The sequence below is a fragment of the Microcaecilia unicolor genome, chromosome 6 (assembly GCF_901765095.1).
Source record: "Microcaecilia unicolor chromosome 6, aMicUni1.1, whole genome shotgun sequence".
NCBI lineage: Eukaryota > Metazoa > Chordata > Amphibia > Gymnophiona > Siphonopidae > Microcaecilia > Microcaecilia unicolor.
In genome coordinates, this window is record NC_044036.1 from 243,655,267 (window position 1) to 243,682,446 (window position 27,180).

At 47.1% G+C, this 27,180-nt stretch overlaps 1 protein-coding gene across 1 annotated transcript in view; it reads right to left on the reverse strand.

The window, feature by feature from the left end:
- ABCA2 (ATP binding cassette subfamily A member 2) overlaps window positions 1–27,180 on the reverse strand; it is a 689,232-nt gene that overhangs the window by 53,789 nt on the left and 608,263 nt on the right. Inside the window, exons 44-48 of the mRNA XM_030206813.1 lie at window positions 25,813–25,945; window positions 18,699–18,819; window positions 5,601–5,779; window positions 3,663–3,804; window positions 3,103–3,237 (exon numbers count right to left, since the gene is read on the reverse strand). Of these exons, the coding sequence (XP_030062673.1) occupies window positions 3,103–3,237; window positions 3,663–3,804; window positions 5,601–5,779; window positions 18,699–18,819; window positions 25,813–25,945 (710 nt within the window). The remainder of the gene's footprint in view (window positions 1–3,102; window positions 3,238–3,662; window positions 3,805–5,600; window positions 5,780–18,698; window positions 18,820–25,812; window positions 25,946–27,180) is intronic.

Sequence of the window (27,180 nt, forward strand, 5' to 3'; positions counted from 1 at the left end):
GCTGAGTCTGGGTCAAGTTACAGTACTGGCCAAGATGCTGAGTCCGGTGAGAGTTGCCGTCCCGGTCAAGATGCTGAGTCCGGGTCAAGTTGGAGTTCCAGTCCCAGGCAAGATGCTGAGTCCAGGTCAAGTTGCAGTCCCGGCCAAGATGCTGAGTCCGGGCCAAGTTGGAGTTCCAGTTCCAGGCAAGATGCTGAGTCCGGGTCTAGTTGCAACTCCGGTCAAGATGTTGAGTCCGGGCCAAGTTGGAGTTCCAGTTCCAGGCAAGATGCTGAGTCCGGGTCAAGTTGCAACTCCGGTCAAGATGTTGAGTCCGGTGAGAGTTGGAGTTCCAGTTCCAGGCAAGATGCTGAGTCTGGATCGAGTTGCAGTTCCAGGCAAGATGCTGAGTCCGGATCAAGTTGCAGTCCCGGTCAAGATGCTGAGTCGGGAGCGAGTTCCAGTGCCAGCCGAGATGCTGAGTCTACGTTGAGTACCGAGTCCAGCCAAGAGGCTGAGTCCAAATTGAGTGGCAGTTCCGGCCAAGAGGCTGAGGCCGGATCAGGTTGCAGTCTCAGCCAAGATGCTGAGTCTACTCCGAGTTCCCATTTCAGCCAAGATGTTGACCTCCTTCTGAGTTCCAGCTCCAGCCAAGAGGCGAGGTCCAGTCTGAAGTCCAGTTCTAGTCCCTGTCCGGCTTCAGATTCCAGGATGGGTATGGGCTCTAGCCCAGTTCTGGCTGCTACAGTGGAGTGCCAGGAAGTCAAGGAAGTTGTGGACTCCTTCAGGAGAGGGTTCCTATTGAATTGGACTCCACTTGTTGCATCCAAGACTCTGATCCTGCCTAGCAGCCATCCTAAAGAGCCTCGTGGCGGCCAAAGCCACTCTGGTTTCCAAGTTCCAGATGTATTTGTTACTTCCTGCCCAGACGCCCAGATTTATATTGTGAAACCCATTGGGAGATTTCATCACAGCTACCCATGGAGACCTAAATTGTCTTTTGAGACCTGGAGCTCCCGTGGGGACACGGGAGCCTTGAGGGGGAGGTGCTGTTATGATTGGGGTCGGAACCCCTCTCAAACTTACCTCTTTCCTGGGGGTCAGCTTCTTAGCTGGCTTCTGTTTCTTTTGTCTGTCCTTTCTGAGCTGGCTCTGTCTTTCTGTGCTGGCAGCTTCCAGCAGCATGGGGTTAATTGTTTTACTTTACTACAGCTGTGTGGGTGGACTGAGTTAGCTCTACCTCTCTACTGGCTTCAAGTGCTTCACGGTGTTGCATTGGTGTGGGTTGGGCCTCTCTGGGTCAGTGTGCTGTTGCCTGGGGCTAGGGAGTGTGACATCATCAGGGAGGGCCTTGATAAGGAAGTGGTGTTGTTTCCTTCAGAGCCTTTGCAACAGTGGTGTTTGCTTTAGGTAGGGTGGTGCAGTGTGCACTTCTGACTTTGTGTCTAGTTTCCCTGCTTGCTTTTGCTAAGGGCCAGGTTAGTGTTGTTAGTGCAGTGTGCACTGGTGACTGTGTGTTTAGCTTTCCTACTTTTCCCTTATGGTTCCCCTGCTTTTCCCTCTTGGTTTTGGAAGCATTGCTGTGTGTAGGGCTTTGGAAGCTCTGTTGTTGATAGAAGTACTTCAGGGTTTGGTGTTGTTAGGAACACTGCAGAGTTTGCTGTTAGAAGTACTTCTGGGTTTGTGCTATTGGGAGCATTGCAGTCTTTGCTGTTGGCGTTTGGTGATTTAGAATCACTTTTGGCTTATGGGTTAGCTTCCCTGCTTTTTCCTTGTGGCTCCCCTGTCTTCCCTTTTAGTGCTAGGAGCTCTTCTGGTTGCTTGCCAGAGTAGTGCTTAGGAAGCACCTTGTTAGTTGTATCTAGCTTGCTAGAGCAGTGCTTAGGTAGCTTGTTAGTTTTGTGTTTAGCTTATTAGTGTAGAGCTCTGCTTGTAGCTTGGTGCTTAGTAGCACCTGTGTTAGCTTTGTGTTTAGTTCCCTGCTCTGTTAGTTTAGGGCTTAGGAAGTCCCTTGCTTGAGCAGGGCTTAGGAGCTCCTGTTTAGTATAGGGCTTAGGAAGTCCTTTTGTCAGTTTACTGTTAGGAACACTCCTGCTGGTTTAGGGCTTGGGAGCACGTAGATCAGTTTAGGTTTAGGAGCACTTCTGTTTCCAGTCCTGGTCCCTGTGTCATCCGGTATCCAGTAAGTCCTGCCGGCTACTCGAACCTAGGAGCTCAACTCCTGGGGGGCTTAGTAGCTAAGCGCAGGTGAAGCTGTGCGGACCAGTCCAGTGTGCTCCAGCCCAGTGTTCCGGTCCGGTGTGTGTTCCAGTCTGGTGTGCTCCAGTCCAGTGTGTTCCGGTCCGGTGTGTGTTCCAGTCCTGTGTCCTCCAGTCCAGGGGATTGCAGTCCAGTGTTCCAGTCCTGTGTCCTCCAGTCCGGGGGATTCCAGTCCATGTGTTCCGGTTCGCTGGGCAGTGCCTGCAGTCCCTGCCGGTGTGCTTACCCAGTGTTGGTTGGTGGGTTTTGCCTGCTGCTGTCGCTCCTTGGCAGCAGCCCAAGGGCTCACGTTTGCTCCAGAGCCCGGCCCCGCGGGCTCTGAACCTGAGAACCTGACAAGTGGAACAGGCAAGCATGAATCGCCTGTTTACTCTTTCCAAAAATACAAGGACTACAGGGCACAAAATTAAGCCACTAAACAGTACATTTAAAACAAATCAGAGAAAATATATCTTCAGTCAACATGTAATTAAGCTCTGGAATTCACTGCCAGGGGATGTGGTAAAAGCAGTTAGCTTAGCAGGGTTTAAAAATGGTTTGTACAAGTTCCTAAAAGAAAAGTCTATAAACCATTATTAAGATGGACTTATGAAAATCCACTGCTTACTCTGGGGATAAGCAGCATAAAATCTGTTTTACTCTTTTGGGATCTTGCCAGGTACTTGTGACCTGGATTGGCCCCTGCTGGAAACAGGATGCAGGGCTTGATGAACCTTCGGTCTGTCCCAGTATGGCGATACTTATGTATTAATAAACCCTAGTAGGGAAATTTCATTTTTCAACAGGAAAGTGAAGGAATGGTAGAGTTAGGGCTACAATTGCATTTAGACTCTTTTAGCCTAGTAGGGAAATCTCATTTCTCACCAGGAAGATGAAGGAAGGATAGCCAATCAGAGCAATGGCAGTGGACAGCTTCCTCTTATTTCCACCACTGTAAGTACCGACTGGTTTGTTTGCATATTTGGTTAACTCCAGCTTCTCTAAGGCCCACTTCACCACCTGAAAAAAAAATCCAAGCTAAGTCACTATATTTTGACAGTTTATTTCAGAATAAGGTATGCAGAAACCCCTAATGGAAACCGAATAGTTACAACAATGTGTTGCCTTGCTACCTGAAGCGGTTCCAAAGACACTAGAGTTTTACTTTTGTACTTGTGTGAAGTGTTAGAGCAGAATATAAATGAAAATTTTTGTGATGTACTTATTTCACATACAAAAAGTGTTAATGTCTCCCATAATCTTTTGCTATTTCTTGATGCTGAAGGCCAAAGCAAAGCATGTTATAGAGACTTGATATCAATGATGAATATTAATAATTGTGACAAACTTTTTAATGAGACATAAGTTTCCCTACTGGAGCCTGTGACAGTGAACAGATTAATATATCTGCACACTCTGCAAACTTTGAGACATTTGCATCTTACCTTCTCCTCATCCTTCCATGGAATCCCACGCAGGCGGGTATAAAGTTCCAGGTGCTCTTTGGCAGTTAGTTCATCAAATAGTGCATCAAACTGTGGACAATAGCCGATACTCTGCTGCACCTGCAGAAGCTCCTTCAGGATGCTGTGGCACAATATGACCTAGCATTAGTGCCACCCGTGGATACTCAGTCTCTAGTCACACTATTAGCTTTGTTTTTCGTGGAGGGGCATAATCGAACGGGCGTCCAAATTTTCATGACGGCGTCCTCGCAGGACGGCCATGCGAAGGGGCTGGAAACCCGTATTATCAAAACAAGATGGGCGTCCATCTTTCGTTTCGAAATATGGTCGGGGACGCCCAACTTTCAACATTTAGGTCGACCTTAGAGAAGGTCGACCTAAATGTTGAGATGGTCGACCTTAGAGATGGTCGTCCCCGGTTTTCGGCCATAATGGAAACTGAGGACGCCCATCTCAAAAACGCCCAAATCCAAACCTTTTGGTCATGGGAGGAGTCAGAATTCATAGTGCACTGGTCCCCCTGACATGCTAGGACACCAACCGGGCACCCTAGGGGGCACTGTAGTGGACTTCAGAAATTGCTCCCAGGTGCATAGCTCCCTTACCTTGGGTGCTGAGCCCCCCAAATCCCGCCCCCAAGACCCATTCCCCACAACTGTACACCACTCCCATAGCCCTAAGGGGTGAAGGGGGGCACCTACATGTGGGTATAGTGGGTTTCGGGTGGGTTTTGGAGGGCTCACAAGTGTAACAGGTAGGGGGGGATGGGCCTGGGTCCGCCTGGCTGAAGTGCACTGCACCCACTAAAACTGCTCTAGGGACCTGCATACTGCTGTCATGGAGCTAGGTATGACATTTGAGGCTAGTTTTTTTTTAGGGTGGGAGGGGTGGTGACCACTGTGGGATTAAGGGGAGTTCATCCCCGATTCCCTCCGGTGGTCATCTGGTTAGTTCAGGCACCTTTTCACGGCTTGGTCGCAAGAAAAAATGGACCAAGTAAAGTCGGAAAAGTGCTCGTCAGGGACGCCCTTCTTTTTTCCATTATCGCCCGAGGACGCCCATCTCTTAATCACGCCCAAGTCCAGCCTTCGCTACAGTGCCGACACGCCCCTGTGAACTTTGGTCATCCCCGCGATGGGAAGCAGTTGACGACGCCCCAAATCGGCTTTCGATTATGCCGATTTGGGCGACCCTAAAAGGATGCCCATCTCCCGATTTGTGTCGGAAGAAGGGTGCCCTTCTCTTTCGAAAATAAGACTGATAGTCACTCAATAACTCATCAAAAGGGCAACTAACTGAGCATCTGCATTCACATGCCAGTTACACACAAAGGTACAGAAAACTCACTTTCATGGGTATGTGTACACTTGCGAGTGGCAGCAAAATGACTATGCACTATTCTTTAAGAGTACATATAATTGCATGTTATGTAAATACAAGGGGCATACATATGGGTGAAGCATGGGCGGAGCCATCACACATGCAATTTACAGAATACTGTAAGTTATGCGCACCCTTGTTGCATTTTTATAACTGCAGTTATGCCAGGTCTATGGCTGATGTTATTGTGGGCAGGTAAATGTTAGGTGTGCCGATACCAGGTTACACTAGCATTCTATAACAGAATTTGGGTGCCTAGATATCATTATAGAATAGGCACTCACCATGTAGCATCAGGGTGCCTAATAGGGGCAATGAATTATGGAATTGCTCCTTAGTAATTTCAAGACAAAAACATCTTCATCCACACCAATCTGTCTAAAACAATTCAGCCATTTGTCTATAATTCCAAATTTTCTATCCATCGATCTACGTTCAATCATTCAGCAATCAACTCATTAACTGCCATTTCATTTACCTTACTGCTTTCCAACCTCCAACAATGCACTCAGGCTATGCAGCACCCAAAGCACATACCTGTGTCCGTTGATGAATGCTTCCCCTCCTGTGGTGCTCTCATCACCGGTTAGCATCTTAAAGCTTGTGGTTTTCCCAGCTCCATTCACTCCAAGAAGACCAAAGCATTCTCCTGGCCTCACACCTGCGCACAGACGATCAACAGCCAGGATACGACCCATCTTGCGAGACTTGTACACCTTAAGTGACAAGTATACATCATAAGTATCTTTTATTTTAATTAAAGGTAATTAATTAATTCATGCTTTTTTCATGGTACTCATAAGCAAACCTGTGATACCATGGAACTCTTTTACGGAGAATGTGGTAACAGCGGTTAGCGTATCTGGTTTTAAAAAAGGTTTGGACAAGTTCCTGGAGGAAAAGTCCATAGTCTGCTATTGAGACAGACATGGGGAAGCAACTGCTTGCCCTGGGATTTGTAGTATGGAATGTTGCCGCGATTTGGGTTTCTGCAAGGTACTTGTGACCTGGCTTGGCCACTACTGGAAACAGAATACTGGGCTGGACCATTGGTCTGATCCAATATGGCTACTCTTATGTTCTTATATATTAATGTACTTTAGAAAGGAACAGAATAAATTTTAGGGGGACCTCCCATTGGGACCTCGTATGATTGTCTGTTGGATTGAGGATGTTGTGTTCCATGGCCGTCGCATCTCTAAGAGCCTACTGATAGAAATACTCTACTTCATTACACCGGCTGTCATCCCTGCTCCTTGAAAAATGACATACCTTGTGGTCAATTTCTGCGAGTCAAGCGATTATGCAGTGATCATAAAATGTTTGAACAAAAAGCTCAGCAAATGTCAAAAAACTTCAGACAACGTGGATATACTCCTCGGATTATCAAAAAAGCGCAAAATGCACACAGAGAAGAGTGGTTGTTAGCTCCTTGTTTAAAAGACGAGTATCAACGAAATATTATTAACTGTGTTCTCCCATATTCCAATCATGGACATGAAGTGACCATGATCATCCATAAACATTGGCCCATATTACAATTATATCCTCAATTAAGTAATAGACCTAAAATTTCATTTAAAAGGGCTAAAAATATGGGAGAAATGTTATCCATTTTCGGCATAGTATACCTGCCATCAGGACTGACAATGACAGCCACGCACGGTGTACATAAGTACATAAGTATTGCCATACTGGGAAAGACCAAAGGTCCATCGAGCCCAGCATCCTGTTTCCAACAGTGGCTAATCCAGGTCACAAATACCCGGCAAGATCCCAAAAATGTACAAAATATTTTATGCTGCTTATCCCAGAAATAGTGGATTTTCCCCAAGTCCATTTAATAACGGTCTATGGACTTTTCCTTTAGGAAGCCGTCCAAACCTTTTTTAAACTCTGCTAAGCTAACTGCCTTTACCACATTCTCTGGCAACGAATTCCAGAGTTTAATTACACGTTGAGTGAAGAAACATTTTCTCCGATTTGTTTTAAATTTACTACATTGTAGCTTCATCGCATGCCCCTTAGTCCTAGTATTTTTGGAAAGCGTAAACAGACGCTTTACATCTACCTGTTCAACTCCACTCATTATTTTATAGACCTTTATCATATCTCCCCTCAGCCGCCTTTTCTCCAAGCTGAAGAGCCCTAGCTGCTTTAGCCTTTCCTCAAAGGGAAGTAGCTCTGCACCTTTTCTAATTCCACTATATCTTTTTTGAGATGTGGCAATCAGAATTGAACACAATATTCGAGGTGCGGTCACACCATGGAGCGATACAAAGGCATTATAACATCCTTATTTTTGTTTTCCATTCCTTTCCTAATAATACCTAACATTCTATTTGCTTTCTTAGCCGCAGCAGCACACTGAGCAGAAGGTTTCAACGTATCATCAACAACACCTAGATCCCTTTCTTGGTCCGTGACTCCTAACGTGGAACCTTGCATGATGTAGCTATAATTCGGGTTCCTCTTTCCCACATGCATCACTTTGCACTTGCTCACATTAAACATCATCTGCCATTTAGACGCCCAGTCTCCCAGTCTCGTAAGGTCCGCTTGTAATTTATTGCCCATATGTTTTGGAGACATGAACAGTTATCAACCCTAAAACTGGCACCATATATACTTTACAAGGGCACACAGATTGTAACACAGCTCAAGTAGTGTATGGGATTAAATGTCCATGTAGGAAATGGTACATCGGCCAAACTAGACGCAAAGTCAAACAGCATATAGGTGAGCATATTAGCAACCTTCGTGTCAACAAGAGGGAAGCTCCATTAGTTGCTCATTGGTTACAACAGCAACATCCGATATCGGATTTAAAATACGTGGTCTTGGCTCAAGTACACATGCGCTGGGGGGGTGATGTTTCCGCAGTATTCACATTGAACAGAGGTTTATATTTCAGTGGGATACGGTCCACCTCAATGGCCTTAATAAAGAAATTGAATGGTTGCTTTAAGAAAGGGGCGGTCCTGATTTCAGTCAGCTGGCAATCAGTATAAAACCTTGACGTTCAGGCAGTACGTCCTGTCGATTACAGGGCTTAGCTTGCGGAGAATCCATCTGTAGCAAGCTGATACTTAAATTTGAAGACAAAAGTTTGTAAGGTAACTTATTCACTGACATGAGACTGATAATTATTTAAAGTTGAGTTGAATTCAGTATGTGTCGTTTTAACCTTATCATAAAAAAACTTTCCAAAGCATGGAACATTCACTCCCCTGAAGACGCCGGTAATGGTGAAACGTGGACTCACATTGGGAAAGATGCTCGCTCTTCAGAGCTGTTTTTAAATCACTGAGCACAGACACGAGGATTGAGAGTCACAGCTAGCAACAGCACAACACTACGAAGGCTCTACCCTTCATCTCTATTACATCAAAAGCCTTATGGATCTGAGATATGGGGACAATATTATCAGTACCTGTATTTTAGAATTTACAGCATTTAATTAGGGTGGAGAAGGGAGGTAGGCAAGTGCTGTGATGTCTTCTAGTAGAAGTGTTGATTTGTTACCGTGACAAATGAGATTAGCACAACAATGCATACTGAGCACTGCAAAATAAAAATGTAAAAAAATTATATAACATACATATTTAGCTGATATAATGTGTAATTAATTCTGGTAATAGTTAAAATTTAATGCCAAGAAGTGTAGAGTGATGCACTTGGGGTGCAGAAACCCGAAAGAGAGATACCGGATAGGAGGAGAGAGATTAGTAAGTTTGACTCAGACCTTGGGGTGTTGGTGTCTGAGGATCTAAAGGTGAAGAAACAATGCAACAAGGCGACGGCCGTGGCCAGAAGGATGCTAGGCTGCATAGAGAGGGGCATAATCAGCAGAAGAAAGGCGGTGTTGATGCCCCTCTACAAGTCTTTAGTGAGGCCCCACTTGGAGTACTGTGTTCAGTTTTGGAGGCCGTATCTTGCTAAAGATGTAAAAAGACTGAAAGCGGTGCAAAGAAAAGCTACAAAAATGGTATGGGATTTGTGTTGCAAACCGTACGAGGAGAGACATGCTGGCCTGAACATGTATACCTTTGGAGGAAAGGAGAAACAGGGGTGACGTGATACAGAAGTATTTGAAAGGTATTAATCCACAAATGAACCTTTTCCGGAGATGGGAAGGCGGTAGAACTAGAGGACATGAATTGAGGTTGAAGGGGGGCAGACTCAGGACTAATGTCAGGAAGTATTTTTTTCATGGAGAGGGTGGTGGATGTGTGGAATGCCCTTCCGTGGGAGGTGGTGGAGATAAAAATAGTAATGGAATTCAAACATGTGTGGGATAAACACAAAGGAATCCTGTTTAGAAGGAATGGTTCCACGGAATCTTAGTGGAGATTGGGTGGCGACGCTGGTAATTGGGAAACAAAACAGGAGCTGGCAGACTTCTACAGTCTACGCCCTGATCATGACTGAATAGATAGGGATGGGCTGGAGTGTAAATTTTAAGGGGCTTCAACGTTAGCTTCAGAACATAGTACGAGAACAGTACAGTACTGGGCAGACTACTACAGTCTGTGCCCTGAGAAAGGCAAGGACAAATCAACCTCGGGTATACATATAAAGTATCACATACCATGTAAAATGAGTTTATCTTGTTGGGCAGACTGGATGGACCATACAGGTCTTTATCTGCTGTCATTATGGGATAAACATAAAGGAATCCTGTTCAGAAGGAATGGATCCTAAGGAGCTTAGCCGAGATTGGGTGGCAGAGCCGGTGGCAGGAGGCAGGGATAGTGCTGGGCTGACTTATACGGTCTGTGCCAGAGCCGGTGGTAGGAGGCGGGACTGGTGGTTGGGAGGCGGGGATAGTGCTGGGCAGACTTATACGGTCTGTGCCCTGAAAAGGACAGGTACAAATCAAGGTAAGGTATACACAAAAAGTAGCACATATGAGTTTATCTTGTTGGGCAGACTGGATGGACCATGCAGGTCTTTTTCTGCCGTCATCTACTATGTTACTATCTGCTGTCATTTACTATGTTACTATCATCATCTGGTGCTACCAGGTCCTAAGCAAACCCTTTTGAAATCCACTAGGCTTTCTATTTTGCAGTTCCTTTTTTATGGAACTCGTTGCCTCTTGATGTTTGTGCTGAATAGTTTTTTTTTTTTTTTAAATTAATGCTGCAGTTAAAGCCTTGCTTTTTCAATGTGCATTTACTCCTCCTTAGATTGATTTGTTATCCCATATTATTTGGGTACGTGTTTCACCCTTCCTCATCTGTTCTGTTTCCTTTTTCTAGTCCTGTCCCCTCTTCACAACCTACATTTTTACTTTCTTCTACAATCTCCCTAGTTGATGCATGAATGGAATTGACACTGTCCTGCCAGATTGTGTAGTTTCTTTTTCTAATATTTCATGATTTAGATTGTAAACTGTTTTGATCTGCCAGTTAGCACAGATGGTATAGAAATGTGAATAAGCTATAAACTATATTGTGTGAGCACTATCCCCCTCATTCCATAACCTTAGCACCTAAATGTAAATGCCACTTGCACACTAAAATTATAGAATACTAGCATTTCTGTGTAAGTGCTAGTTGGATGCTAAGTGGTATTCTATAACAAATGTGCACAGCTTGCTTAATGCATAATTGCAAGGGGGCATACACATGGGCAGAGCATAGGTAGGGCTTGGGCAGGGCTCCCATTTACATGTGTAACTTACCATCTGTAAGTTGTATGCTAAAAGGTAAAATTATGTATAATCATACCTGATAATTTTCTTTCCATTAATCATAGCTGATCAATCCATAGACTGGTGGGTTGTGTCCATCTACCAGCAGGTGGAGATAGAGAGCAAACTTTTGCCTCCCTATATGTGGTCATGTGCTGCCGGAAACTCCTCAGTATGTCGATATCAAAGCTCCATCCGCAGGACTCAGCACTTAGAGAATTACACCCACGAAGGGACACTCTGCCCAGCTCACCACCGCCGAAACGGGGGAGGGGAATTAACCCAGCTCATCCCCACACAAGTGGGGGAGGGGAATCCGTCCAGCTCATCCCCGCGGAGCGGGGGAGGGACACCACACCCGCCGATGCGGGGGGATCTGGCTTATCCTGCAACCGCAACCGCGGGAGGAGCTGACTGACCCTAACACCGCCGAAGCGGGAGGGGTACAAAGCTGCCCTACAGCCGCACGAAGCGGGAGGGAGTGCCGGCAGAATTTATGTCTCAATCCAGCCCCGTAAAACGGAGGGGAGAGGAATGCAGCAGCTCACTGTAACACAAAGTCGTCTCAACTCTTGAAGAATCCAAGTGAAAGAAGAACTTGAACACGAAGTCCTCCTGAAGTAACTGAAGGCTAAACTTGAACCTAAAATTCAACCAGAATATAAACAGTACAGATATCTGGGAGGGGCTATGGATTGATCAGCTATGATTAATGGAAAGAAAATTATCAGGTATGATTATACATAATTTTACCTTCCATATCATCAAGCTGATCAATCCATAGACTGGTGGGATGTACCGAAGCAGTACTCACCCAGGGCGGGACATAGAAATCCCTGACCTCAACACTGAAGCTCCAAACCGGGCCTCCGCCCGTGCAGCCACAGTCAAACGGTAATGCTTGGAGAATGTATGAGCCGAAGCCCACGTTGCCGCCTTGCATATCTCTTCCAAGGAGACGGATCCGGCCTCTGCCATCGAGGCCGCCTGAGCTCTCGTGGAGGGAGCCTTCAGCTGGATAGGCGGCACCTTCCCCGCGGCCACATAAGCCGCTGCAATGGCTTCCTGGACCCATCTTGCCACTGTAGGCTTAGCAGCCTGCAGACCCTTACGAGGACCTGCAAACAGGACAAACAGATGATCCGATTTCCGGAAATCATTGGTCACTTCCAAGTATCTGATGATGACTCGTTTCACATCCAGATATTCAAGAGCGGAGTACTCCTCTGGGTAGTCCTCCCTACGAAAGGAAGGGAGACAGAGCTGCTGATTCACATGGAAGCGAGAACCAATCTTGGGCAGGAAGGAAGGCACTGTGCGAATAGTCACTCCTGCCTCAGTGCACTGCAGAAAAGGCTCTCGACATGAGAGCGCCTGGAGCTCGGAAACTCTTCTGTCTGAAGTGATAGCCACCAAAAAGACTGCTTTCAACGTCAGGTCTTTCAAAGATGCCCTCGACAAGGGTTCCAAAGGCGGCTTCTGCAATGCTCTTAGCACCAGGTTGAGATTCCACGCAGGCACCACTGAGTGCAGAGGAGGGCGCAGGTGATTAACTGCCTTGAGAAAGCGCACCACATCTGGCTGCGAAGCCAGGGAAGCACCCTTCAGGCGGCCCCTGAAGCAAGCCAGAGCCGCTACCTGGACTTTAAGGGAACTGAGCGACAGGCCTTTCTCCAGACCTTCTTGCAGGAACGCCAACACTGAAGAAATTGGAGCAGTGAAGGGAGAAAGTGAGCCTGCTTCACACCATGCTGCAAAGATACGCCAAACCCTGGCGTAAGCAGTAGAAGTAGAGCGCTTCCTCGCTCTCAGCATAGTGGCGATGACCTTGTCTGAGAAGCCCTTCTTCCTCAGACGCTGCCGCTCAATAGCCAGGCCGTAAGACCAAAGGGAGAGGGATCCTCCATCACCACGGGACCCTGATGTAACAGGCCCTGCTCCACTGACAGCCGCAGAGGATCGTCGACTGAGAGCCTGAACAAGTCCGCATACCAGGGACGTCTGGGCCAATCCGGACCCACCAGGATTACCCTGCCGGGATGCTTTGCCACCCGGTCTAGCACCCTGCCCAGCATGGGCCAGGGCGGGAACACATAGAGGAGCTCTTGTGTCGGCCACTGTTGGAGAAGAGCATCTACTCCCAGGGATCGAGGGTCCCGTCCTCTGCTGAAAAAGCGCGGCACTTGGCCATTGGCCGATGACGCCATCAGATCTAGGCTCGGCTGGCCCCAGCGCTTCGTGATGTCCAAGAACGCCTGAGCAGATAGTTGCCACTCTCCGGGCTCCAAGGTATGGCGACTGAGAAAGTCCGCCTTGACATTCATGACTCCGGCAATGTGGGCCGCTGAAAGCTGCTCCAGGTTCGCTTCCGCCCACTGGCAAAGACTCATAGCCTCCTTGGCTAGAGGGGCGCTCTGGTACCTCCCTGGCGGTTGATATAGGCCACAGCCGTGGCATTGTCCGACAGGACCCGTACAGGCTTCAACACGAGTACCGGGATGAACTCCAATAACACCAAGCGAATGGCTCTGAGTTCCAGGAGGTTGATAGACCACTTGCCTCTGCAGGAGACTAGAGCCCCTGCGCTGTCCTTCCCAAGCAGTGGGCTCCCCAGCCCATCAAAGAGGCGTCTGTCGTGACGACAATCCACTCCGGGGTCACCAGAGGCAATCCTGCAGACAACTTGTCTGTCTGCGTCCACCAGCTCAGCGCCTTGCGCACTGCTGGGTCCACGGGAAGGCGCACAGCATAATCCTCCGACATCGGAGTCCAGCGCAGCAGCAGAGATAGCTGTAGTGGTCTCATATGAGCCCTGGCCCAGGGCACTACTTCCATCGTGGCCGTCATAGAGCCCAACAGCTGCACGTAGTCCCAAGCCCGAATAGGAGAGGCTACTAGGAACTAGTCCACCTGAGCCTGAAGCTTGACAATCCGATTGTCTGGCAGGAACACTCTGCCCACTTGGGTGTCGAATCGAACTCCCAGATACACCAGGGACTGAGTCGGGCGCAGCTGGCTCTTCTTCCAGTTGATGATCCATCCCAGGGAGCTCAAAAGAGCAACTACCCAGGTCCATAGCTTTGCCGCACTCTGCATAAGAGGGGGCTCGGATCAACCAGTCGTCCAGATAAGGATGGACTTGTACTCCTTCCTTTAGCAGGAAGGCCGCTATGACCCCCATTACTTTGGAAAAGGTCCGCGGAGCAGTAGCCAACCCGAAAGGGAGGGCTCTGAACTGGAAGTGTCGTCTCAGGACTGTAAAACGCAGAAAGCGTTGGAGAGGAGGCCAGGTGGGAATATGCAGGTACGCTTCCTTGATGTCCAAGGAAGCCAAGAACTCTCCTGCCTTCACTGCCGCTATAACAGAGCGGAGAGTCTCCATGCGAAAGTGCCTCACTTTCCAGGCCCGATTGACCCCTTTGAGGTCGAGGATAGGCCGGACAGAACCTCCTTTCTTTGGAACCACAAAGTAAATGGAGTAACGTCCCTTGCCCATCTGATTTTTTGGCACCGGAACGACCGCACCCAGGCGGATCAGGTTGTCCAAGGTCTGCTGCACTACCACAGCTTGACCGGAGACTTGCAGGGAGAGAGTACAAACCCGTCTCTTAAGGGTTGGCAGAACTCTAGCTTGTAGCCGTCTCTGATGACTTCCAGCACCCACGCGTCTGAAGTTATAGTGGTCCACTCGCCCAGAAACGAGGACAGCCGTCCTCCAATCTGCACTGGGGCGTGGACCAAGGCCCCGTCATTGGGTACGAGACCCTGGGGGAGGACCGGAGGGAGCACCTCCGGGACGGCGGTCTCTGCGAAAGGAATGCTGCTTGGGGGAGAAAGTCCTCTTGAAGGAAGAGGGGGCAGAGGAACCCGACTTGCCCGGGCGGTATGGAGGTATCGGGACGAGTACTAACCCGAGCCCTGACCTCTGGTAATTTCTTGCCCTTAGACGTGCCGAGATCGGTCACGATTTTGTCCAGCTCGACCCCAAAGAGCAGCTTGTCTTTAAAAGGCAATCTAGCCAGGCGGGATTTAGAGGCGTGGTCAGCAGACCAATGTTTCAGCCAAAGCCACCGCCGCGCAGAGACTGTCTGAGCCATGCCTTTAGCTGAGGCTCTCCAGACATCATACAGCAAGTCTGCCAAATAGGCTAAGCCCGATTCCAGGGCCGGCCAATCAGCCCTCAAGGAATGATCCGAGGGGGAAGCCCGCTGCACCATAGTCCGGCACGCCCTGGCCACATAGGAGCCGCAAACTGAGGCCTGCAAACTTAAAGCAGCTGCCTCCAAGGACGACCTTAAGGCCGCCTCCAATCTTCTGTCTTGGGCGTCCTTTAGGGCCGTGCCACCTTCCACCGGCAACGCCGTTTTCTTAGTCACCGCAGTGATTAAAGAATCCACGGTAGGCCACAGATAGGCCTCACGTTCACTCACAGCCAAAGGATAGAGGCGGGACATAGCCCTAGCCACTTTAAGGCTCGTTTCCGGGACATCCCATTGAGCCGCAATTAAGGTGTGCATGGCATCATGCACGTGGAAGGTTCTAGGCGGGCGCTTCGTCCCCAGCATAATGGCAGAGCCAACAGGGGCTGAGGGAGAGACGTCCTCCGGAGAGGAAATCTTCAAAGTGTCCATGGCCTGTAACAACAGGTTGGGCAAATCCTCTGGGCTAAAAAGCCGCGCTGCAGAGGGGTCATCCGCTCCATCCGAGCGGGGATCTATCTCCTCCAAGGAATCCGCAAAGGATCGTTGGGAGACCTCAGACACTCTGCCCTCATCTACAACGGAGGAGACAAAAGTCCTCCAAGACCTGGAAATCAACCCGAGGGCGTTTACCTCTGGGAACCTCAACCTCTTTATCAGAAGAGGGAGCAGGGGCAGCGTTTGCATGAGGAAAGCCTGATGCAGCAGCAAAACAAACTCGGGGGAGAAACCCCCCAGACTGTGCACTTCCGCAGCCTGGGCAACAGCCCTAGACGCACTCTCAACCGGCGCTCGCAATAGCGGGGGAGAGACATGCTGCGCATCCAAAATGGCGTCCGGCGCGAAACTCCGTGAAGGAGCCGCGCGGGAAGAACGGCGCTTAACTTTAGCCGCTTTTGTGCCGTCGCCCAAATTAAGGGCGTTCATGGCATTAATGTCTCCAACCTCAAGGGCGGCCCCGAAGAAGCCGTCCGAGCCGCGTGGCCGGCCAAGATGGCGGAGGCGAGGAGCGGGGGATGGGCGTTTATGGCGGGAAAAAACCGCCACGCCGGAGGAACGACCGGGACATTCATCGGTCACTAAACTATCACCCATCAAGGGCGAATCAGGTTGTAAAACCCCCGCATCCCCTCTAGAAGCGCTCCAGCGATCCGGGGAGCGACCCTTTGCGCCCTCGCCCTCCGACGCCATTGCCACGAGGAGAAGAATCGGGGAACCCCCTGCCCGCTATAAAAAGGTAAAATTACCTGCTTGCCGCTCCGAGCTGTAACGAACTGGTGTCCCAGTGAGTAGCTGCAATGAACGTTTAAAGAAACGTCGAATTAAACGCCTTTAAAGACGTTTAAAAATATTTTTTTTTTTTTTTTTTTTAAACGGAGCCAGCGGGAGGGGGGAGAAAAGGAGGGACCTGGCACCACCAGGTTTGCACTTGCTCAAAAGAGCCCTCAACCCCAGGCCTCAACAAAACCTAAGGATTAGGCTTGGAGGCCTAGCCAGAGCTGCTGCTGTGTGTGACCACCACCTGCTGAGATAGAGAACATACTGGGGAGTTTCCGGCAGCACATGACCACATATAGGGAGGCAAAAGTTTGCTCTCTATCTCCACCTGCTGGTAGATGGACACAACCCACCAGTCTATGGATTGATCAGCTTGATGATATGGAATCCTGCATTTAGGCATGTGTATTTATGTCTGATATTGGCATAGTGTAAGTGGGCATGCCCAAACATAAGCGCATAGATACCAACTTACACTAGTATTCTATAATATGCTGTTGCAGAATTAATGCTCAGTGTGCTGCATCTAGATGCCTAATTTGTGGCACTCACTTGTAGAATTGCCCCCCTATAAGGGCAATCTTTTACTAAGCACCTGGGGTTACACGCCCCTTGTGCATGTAAATGAAGAGAAAATGAGCACTCACACACGTACGCATCCTAAACACTATTCTATAACTGCTTTTGTAAGTGCTGTGGCATGTAACTGGAAGAGTAGGGGGAATACAAGCAGGGCTTCCACTTACATATATAATTTACAGAATACTGTACATTACAAGAGCAGTTACGTTAGGTCTATAACTGGTTTAACTTCAGGTGTGTTAACATTTGGCACGCCGATATCGGATTATGCTAGTATTTAAATATGACACCTCAGAATACACTCCTATCACATATTAGGAGGGCACCCAACTGGAAGTACCCACTTATAAAACTGCCCCCTAAGGGAGTAAATTGATAGGTGTTTTCCTCATGTAAAGCATGATTTACATGCAGAAAATGGTTACTGTACAATTATGTGGAGAGATCCAGCTCTGTGTAAAGGTTTAGTCACCCAAGGTCAAATTGCATGTTTCAATGAACAGAAGCTTACAGAACTTCTACATGATACAAAGTTCAACATCTCATCTTTCTTCAAATTTTAAAGCATAATTACTGTTTATTATAATCTATATCGATTGATATTATAAATGCTTTCCTGCATGAAAAAGGCCTTTCACAAAACTATGTGGCTGTTTATGTGCAAATATGTACATATCTCCCCTCAGCTGTACCTAACGACATGCAGCTGAGGGGAGATATGATTGCGGTCTACAAAATCCTGAGTGGTGTAGAACGAGTAGAAGTGAATCGATTTTTTACTCTTTCAAAAATTATACAGACTAGGGGACAAGGTCACAAGGACCTGCAGTCTTTACCTTTACAGGCTTCTATTCCTTCTCTTGTAACTCCTGGGTGGTTACTCTTACCCCCGTGTGCAAACCTTGGATACAGGGCCACTCCTTGCTTCCCTGGGTCTCCCCCACAGGTACTGTAGCCAAGCCAACAACTTGAGAGGACTCCTTCACTCCCAATCATAAGAATAGCTATACTGGGTCAGACCAATTGTTCATCTAGCCCAGTAACATGCTTCTAACAGTGGCCAATCCAGATCACAAGTACCTGGCAGTCACAAGTATCTGGCAGAAACCCAATTAGTAGTAACATTTCATGCTACCAATCCTTGGGCAAGCAGTGACTTCCCCCATGTCCATCTCCTCCAGGAGACCTCTTCCCATGGGGCCTCTCTGATCCAGGGCATTTAATCACCTCCCAGCCTAAGCCCCACCCCTCAGGACTCAGCCTCTGACATGGCAGGTTAACGCCACCTGCCATAAGGTGGCTTAAATGCAACATCAGTGAGGGAGTGTTACCAAGGACACCTGCCGCTATACCATTCACTCCCTCACAAGCATCCATATTGCCTTTATGAAACAGACAAAATATAATTCATTCTATATTCTCTGACCTGTACTCTACATGCCTCCCAATAGTACTTTCTAGTGGTACCTTCCTACCTCCAAATATGCTCACACTCTGCTAGAACTTCCTTTTCAGTTGTCTCTCCTACCCTTTGGAATAATATCTCTCTTTACTTGTGAACAGGACTATTCTTAAGGTTTAAGGCTATCCACAAAGCCCAATTATCTCTAAAGCATTTACTCCTGAACCCATATGATTTTAGTTCCCCCCTCATCAAAGTTCTCCTTTTCCCTGTCCTGTCTTATCTTTTTCACACCCTTTGTATCATTCCCCTGATTTACTGTTTCATTTTCATCTTCCCATTTTCAATACTCATCATTTTTTTGAATTGTAAACCACTTAGTTTATTTTATTTGCAGCATATTAAATAAAATTGAACTGTAAAAACTGTATAGGAATCCTGTTATAAAATTACCCCATATGGAATTTCTATTGTACCTTGGTCAAGTTCTCTATCTTCAGAATGTCATTGTCAGCATCCCCACGTAGCACACGCTGTCTCTCATTTGCTACATCCACATCATCATCTTCAATGGGCTTGTTGGACACAGGCAGTCGCCTTGTGAAGAGAGACAGAGGAAAATATTTGGGGTTAGATGGGTGGGAAAGTGCACCTGTGAAGCATGCTTCTTAAGGCATAGTTGTTTTTTTAATTAGGCTTGTAACCCCAGTGAGGTCAATTCCAAACAAATGGCATGGGTTTTATGATTTGTTTCTATGTTCCCCCAAGTATATCATAAAAGTATGTGATTTGGTCCTAGGAGGAAATCTTACGAGCAAAGGGGGGAAAACATACCTATTTCTGTTTCAACAGCTTTCTCTTAGCACAGCAATGCTAAGATTCTTGGTTACTGAAATATTATGAATGAACGGACAAGAATGACTATTAACAGCCAGTCATGAGGTGCTGTGTCAGGTTTGACATTCCCTTGGGGAATTGTGAGAACGCCTAATGCTGAACAGGTATAATAGGAGGCAGGAAAGAGGTGTATTAACTGAGCTGTGTGAAGAACTAGCAGAACACCCATATTTTATCAGACTCTCATCAACACTACCATTTTAGAAGAACTAAATTCATTAGTGTAACATCTAAAAGAAAATAATCTTATCTATGCATTACATCTTCATTAGAAGTTATGGATGTAGGAGAGGGAGGGAGGGTAATATTCAGGGACTAAGGATTGAAGGGGGTGGGGGGAGGGGGGGAGAAGGGAAATAATAAGGGGCAAGGTAGATCCCTCCACCTGTGTCTAGACAGGCGAAATGCAAAGTTGGGGATAATTAGAGAGGAACATGGCTGGGGGGACTGTATTTAGAGAATGGAGGGAAATGTACAAGATGTGTTACTGTTGGTATTACAAGTTAGTTGGACAGTCAATATGCTGAGATTATGATAAGAAATGGAATTATACAGTGGTGTATATTGAATGGTCTGACTGTTATAAATGTTTATAAATATTTCAAAACACTCAAAAATTTAAAGTAAAAAAAAAAAAGAAGTTATGGATGTAACCTGCTTATAGGAGACTTACTTCTCTTACTAAACATTTCTAATGGTGCTTTGTGATAGTGTGGCTAGGCTGACTGCGGGACTTCACAAATATATGGCACATGTACCCACAGAAGTTGCAGATAGGAAGTCAAAAACGTGTATTTATTTATTTATTTATGGCATTTATACCCCGCTCTTTCCCGCTCGATTGCAGGTTCAGTGCGGCTTACAAAGTATGGTTCAAAGTATCACAGAGATGATACAAAGTATGGAACAAAGTGTCGCAGAGATGACATAATTATATAGAGTAGGACAATAATAAGAGATGTGGGGAAGGGATTGGAGTGTGGGTAATACTAGTGGTGTGGAATTACATGTGGAATTATGTTTGAGAATTAGGACGGGTCATTTGGGTAGGCAAGTCTTCAGCAGTTTTCGGAAGGGTAGGTGTTCAGTGGTTTTTCGGATATGTCAAGGTATGGCGTTCCAGAGTTGGCTGCCTATGACAGAGAAGCTGGATGCGTAGTAGGTTTTGTATTTGAGGCCTTTGCAGTTAGGAAGATGACGAATGAGATATGTTCTAGAAGTTCTGGTCCAGTTCCTGGCAGGAAGATCAATCAGGTTGGACATGTAGCTTAGAGATTCGCCATTGAGGATCTTGTGGATCATTGTGTGGGCTTTGAAGTTTATACGTTCCATGATTGGGAGCCAGTGAAGTTTTTCACGAAGTGGTGTTGCGCTTTCGAATCGTGATTTGCCAAAAATGAGTCTAGCTGCTGTGTTTTGGGTGTTTTGGAGTTTTTTCATGATTTGGGCTTGGCATCCGATGAAGATGCTGTTGCAGTAGTCGGCATGGGTGAGCACTGTGGATTGTACTAGATTGCGGAAAGTTTTCTGTGGAAGGTATGGCTTCACTCTTTTCAGTACCCACATCATGTTGAACATCTTCTTCGTCATGGCTTTTGCATGCGTTTCTAAAGTTAGGTGTTTGTCTAATGTTACTCTTAGGATTTTTAGATTGTCAGATATTGGGGATTGTAACGTCGGGGGGTGATCAGGGTGGCTGAAAGAATAGTCAGCCCTGTTTCCTCACAGGATTGGTACTTCCAGGGTTTTTATGAGGGGGTACTTGGGGGTACTGAGTACCGGCACCTTTTCCATTGTCTGCTAAAATTGACCCATGGTCCCCAAGTTTTAATGAAAGAGCCATGTCATAGATTCTGTGATTGGTTGCAGGGGGCCTGGCTATTGTGGGGTGGGTCTCTTGGTGATCATCCCACCCCCTGAAGGGTGGCCTGGCATTTGAGTACCGGCACCTTTTTAGCTAGAAAATATGCACTGGGTACCTCTAACACTGTCCCAATTCCAGTAGCCTGCCCCTGGCTTGGCTACACTCTTCAATGTGCAATAGCTCCTTTATCATAACCACAGTTCTAACAGCCAAGGGATAACTGGCCTACCTTGGCAGTCTTCAGTTACCTCACTTGTGATTACATAACTCTGGAATCCCTGGAGTCACAGATTTAAACTTCCTATCACACAGGAATGCAAGGGTCTGAGCTAGGGTCACTCTTCTTCCTTGGACTCCCCTCAGGTAGTGCAGCCAAGCCAGAACTCCTTGGGAGGATCCTTGTTCAGGTTCCTCCTGGTGACCTGACCTCTTCCTGCGAAGCCTCTATGATCCACTCTGTTCCAGGGCATTTAACCTCCTCCCAGCCTGAGCCCAACCCCTCTGACTCAGTCTCTAACATGGTAGTTTAGCGCCACCTGCCATAAGATGGTTAAATTGCAAACTCATGGACCTATGATCAAAATCTAACACCAGCGCTAGAGGCGATTAGTGCCAGACTAGCTAGCATTAATGTGCCCAGAATGTTCTAGTGCAGGAAACAATGTGTGAACCAAAGATTAGCACAAATTGCACTTAAATGTAGGCAAATGGATGTAAATGAAGTCATTAGCTAATGCTCAGAGAAGCAGCACACACAAAAAAACCCCCTCCCCTAATGCTGGAAACCTATCGCCAGCTCTGAGGTCACGTTGAGGGACTAGACAAGACGGTGTCTCATGATTTTCCTTTTAAAGTCTGATGGTTTTGATTTTATTTTAAAGAGGAAGGAAATCCATGCAAGCCTCTGAGCACTGATGATGAGGAAAAAATGTGTGCAAGTCCGAGCAAAACCAAAAGTGGAAGCACACACTTGCACCTGTTTTCAGTGCTTAAATATAAACTTTTGAAGTGAAAGAAAATTTTAAAAGCTTATATTTAAGGAGCAGAAGAATGGCGCTGATGTGTGCCTGCACTTCGAGGTTTGAACAAGTTTGTGCACAAGAGCTTTGCTTACTGCAAAACTCTTGTGCACATGCGCCAGCCACATTCCTCCCATTTGCACAGCGTACATATAATTTGCATGCTGTTAATTTTGAGCATTAGGAAGTTAATTTTGTGCACTGTTCCATGGTATTTTCTAGCGCTGTTCCCTATAGTACTGGAGTTCTGAGCATCAGCCTATTAGTGAGGGAGTGTTCTCAGGGACACCTGCTGCTATATCACTCACTCCCTCACATGCCTGTTCTTGATTTTTGCATGCCCTTACAGTTCCACTTGTGCCACTTCTTGTGAGAATATTATTTCTTTACATTGACCAGTATCTTTCCTGGAGGAGAGGCAGGAAAATAACGGAGAAGTTTAACTGGTTGCACTAGGCTGGGAATGTCCTTAAACAGTCATCAAATCCTATCACCAACTTGCCAAATCACTGGTCTTTCAATTGCCTTCTGGCCGATATTCAGCCAGCGGCAGTCAGCATTTTTTTGAAATGCTTACCGTTGCTGCCTAATTAGCCCTTAATATTCAGTTCCAGGACATGTCTGGGTACCGGCAGTGAATACTGGGGGCTAAATTTGGTAAGGATGGCCGCCAGAGCCTATGTGGGTCCTGACCAATATTTAGCTGGGGCCTGCATAAGAGTTCTGCAGGTCCTGACTGAATATTGGCCAGGACCCGCATGACTGTATTTTACCTTTAAAGAAGCCCCGGTCCCCCTCCCAGCCTCCAAAAAAGCCCCTTCCTACCCCTTACCCCCAGTCTGTGAGAATCACCCCCCCCCCCCCCACCCAAGGTCTAGGTAGGCCACTTCCAGGCCTACCTGTAACTCTGTTAGTCCTAATGGGGGCGTTGGGGAAAGGAACAAAACCCCCTCGCTCCTGGCCCTTGCAGCTGGCCTCTATATATAGCTGCTGCGACCTTTCGTGGCAGCTCGTGATACAAGTGAAGAATAGTTATACGGGTGCTGACTGATATTCAGTGCTGGTGTCAGACTTGTGAGTTCTTGTACCAAGTAGAGCACTGCTGAGCCTGGTACTGGGACCAGGTTCTGCTTGGTGGCTGGACAACCCCAGGTTTCACCTGCGCTGACCGCCGTTCCTCAGAGGTTGAGCCCCTAGGTGCGGGGCGGCCTGCAAGACTTACGAGATGGAGCAGGAAGCGGGGTGGTGAACTTAATGGCCAGACAGGCAGCAGGCAAGAGAGTGATCCAGGTACAAGCAAGTCAATAGGTAGGCAGCAGGCAAGGGAGTAATCCAGGAACAGGCAAAGTCAATAGGCAAACAACAGGCAAGAGAGTAATCCAGGCACAGGTAAAGTCAATAGGCAGGCAGCAGGTCAAGAGAGTAATCCAGGTACAGGCAAAGTCAGAAGGCAGGCAGCAGGTCAAGAGAGTAATCCAGGTACAGGCAAAGTCAGTAGGCAGGCAGCAGGTCAAGAGAGTAATCCAGGTACAGGCAAAGTCAGTAGGCAGGCAGCAGGTCAAGAGAGTAATCCAGGTACAGGCAAAGTCAATAGGCAAACAACAGGCAAAAGAGTAATCCAGGCACAGGTAAAGTCAATAGGCAGGCAGCAGGTCAAGAGAGTAATCCAGGTACAGGCAAAGTCAGCAGGCAGGCAGCAGGCAAGAGAGTAATCCAGGTACGGGCAAAGTCAGCAGGCAGGCAGCAGGCAAGAGAGTAATCCAGGTACAGGCAAAGTCAGAAGGCAGGCAGCAGGTCAAGAGAGTAATCCAGGTACAGGCAAAGTCAGAAGGCAGGCAGCAGGTCAAGAGAGTAATCCAGGTACAGGCAAAGTCAGTAGGCAGGCATCAGACAAGAGAGCAATCCAGGTACAGGCAAAGTCAGTAGCCAGGCATCAGGTCAATAGAGTAATCCAGGTACAGGCAAAGTCAGTAGGCAGTGTCACGTTACTAAACAGGAACTGGGTTTGTGAGCCCTTGGGCTACTGCCGAGGAGCAGCAGTGGCAGGCAAACCACCCCACACCAGAAGCATGGCAGAACAGGCGTACCGGCAAATCCAGACAAGGTCTCTAGGCAGTCAGGCAGCAAGCAGGTCTAGGCAACGGTTCAAAAGACAGGCGGCAAACAAAGCAAAGTCCAGGTCCAGGCAAAGGTTCAAAAGACAGGTGGCAAGCAAAGCAAAGTCCAGGTCCAGGCAAAGGTTCAAAAGGCAGGAAACCAGCAAAAACAGAATCAGGTCCAGACAAAGTCTCTCAGGCAGAAGTGCACCAGCACCCACATACCAGGGCCTAAGACGCAATGCAAAGGCAACCGACTGCAGTCTCTAGGTGATTAATAAAGCCCATCCACACCTGAGGTGCAGCTGCAGCAAATCTGAGTAACTATGGAGGCTGTTCCCACAGGAGATCTCTAAGGACCAAATATGGGCTTCCTTTCTGTCCTCGTTACTCCAAGATGGCTTCCTATGATATGATCTATCCAAGATGGCTGTACCCCTTGAGCTATCCAAGATGGCTACGACTCTTGAGCCATCCAAGATGGCTGCCGCCATTGATCCAACCCAGATGACGGCTGCCAGAGATAGGAAACCGAAACAGATCTTCCCAAAGACAGAACTACTCCAGAAAGGATGGGCAGAAGCCAGCTCAGAAGCTGTCCCCCAGAAATCAGGTAGAGGCTGTGAGGGGTCACGACCACAGATGTGACAGGCAGGCAGCAGGTCAAGAGAGTAATCCAGGTACAGGCAAAGTCAGTAGGCAGGCAGCAGGCACAGGCAAAGTCAGCAACGAGGGACAAAGTAGAGAGCACACTACTGAGCAAGTAACACCTACCAAAGTAGAAGCCAAAGCATGGAGTCCAGGAAAAGCTCAGCTGATAAAGTGCTGGCGTCTGACATCAGAAGGGACCAGCAGGGAGAAGGAGCACAGCCATAGGACAAGAGCAGGGGAAGGAGAAACCGGAAGACCAATAGGAGAGAAGCAAGGGAAGCCAGGCAGAGAGAGCAGACACAGGTGCATGGAAGCAAAGCAATCAAGGAGCCTGCAGCCAGAGAAGAACTACACACACATGGCTCAGGGCTGTGCCAGTCAAGTGTGCGTGTTGACGGTACCTTGCGCAGCCCGAGGACGCCACTTGCGTTGAGGTAGGGGACATGACAGTCGGCACCCATATAGCTAAGCAGGCAGAATTAGGGCAGTTTTTGAGCTGTCCTAAATTCACCCACTTAGCTATGTGGGTGCTGGCACTGAATATCGCCGGCACCCACATAACTGCTGGCTCCTCCGAAATGATGCCCCCTTTACGCCCCTGACTTGCCCATTTTTTTATGGGCGGTCACAGGCGATATTCAGCGGTACTGCCCAGTATGGTGCTGCAGAATATCCGGGGCGGGGGGGGGGGGGGGGGGGGGGGGGGGGGGGGGAATGGCCGTGGTGATTTAAGCAGGTAGTAAGCTCTCCTGCCTGCTTAAATTGCTTTTGAATATCAGCCGGTTTGAATATAAAAAAGGAAAAGCTACAATGAAAAGAAAATTTAGGCAGTTCACTAAAACAGAGCCACAGGGAAAAGTGAAGTAATACCCAATGGCAAAGGTGATTCTGTAATAACAAACACAGAGAAAGTATAAACTGTTTTGCAATGATGTAACTATTTTTTTCATTCAACTGAACTTGTATTTATCTTCCACTTGCCTGTTCCAGCAGCTGAGATAGAAATATTACCCAACATCACCCATAATACTCCTACAGCATCAGTCCCATGCCAGCTACTCACTGAGGTTTCCTGAAAAAGTTGTATTGGCACATGATGGTGATGAAGAAGCCAACAAATCCTTCAATTGTCATCGCAACCAGACCCCGAGTTACAATATCCCACTCAAAAGGAGACTTCATCTTATCAAACTGACCTGGAAGGGGCAAAGAGAAGAGAAACTAAAAATCAAGTTTTCTTTAGACAAAAAAGCCCATGTTCTGCCTTCTCTTTTTGAAGCTCATGTAAATGGCTAAGCTCAAGGGGCACCTGTCACTGGGTCAGTGGTGAGGGAAGGAGGGTGGCCAAATTTCAGAAGGTATTGTGAATCCATTTTGGAATGTGCACAATGAGAAAGAGCTCTGTTGAACTCAGAAATGTCCTGGGAAGGAGATCAGAATAATTGAGGTTGAGAGAGGTACAGTCAAATGTACTATGTGTAGTGGTCTAAAAATATTGGATTATGAAACAATTAATTCATGTCAATTAATATGAAATAAGGCACCTTTGTTACAATGCACCTGGAGTAATAAGGCCATGGACAAATCATCAACAAAGTCTTTTCTTACCCCTGCAAAATTGATTACAGCTTTTCATGCAATGACTACAAGTTGGTTAGATTATAGTAATTCATTGTCTCAACAATTATTCAAGACTAATCTTAGAAGACTTATACATATAGTAACATATAGTAAATGATGGCAGAAAAAGACCTGAACGGTCCACCCAGTCTGCCCAACAAAATAAACTCATCTTGCATGGTATGTGATACTTTATATGCATACCCAAGTTTGATTTGTCCTTGCCATTCTCAGGGCACAGACTGTAAAAGTCTGCCCAGCACTGTTTCAGTTTGTACAAAACATAGCAGCCAGGGTACTGGCATGGGCAAAACAACATGACCATAATATCTCAATAGTGTTTAAGTATGCTGGTCTCCAGGATCTTTAAGATGAACATTTAAGACCACCTGTCTGGTTTCTAAAGTGGTCTCTAATTTTCTCAAACAGGTTAGTTGATTATGTACCATCCAGATCATTATCATCTCTCCAAACAAAATCTGTTGCAACTATTTACCTTCACTGAGATCTGGTTAGTATGAATAAGAAATGGCACACTCAATTAGGTGGAGCCAGCCCGTGGAACAGTTTGCCATAAGAAAAGAGAAAACAATTTGAGAAAAAATCTTGAAAATGTGGATTTTCATATAGAATTATGTATTGTGAATCTCAGTTCTTTAGCAGAATGAGAGGACAATTTAAAGATGGTGCCTGAGGATTAGGAGAAAAGCAAAATAGGTTGAAAATGACAGGTTGATAGGTTTTAAATGTTAAAGAAAATGGTGTTCTTAATAAATTACAAAGTTTATCATTTCATGTTGTTATTGCTTTA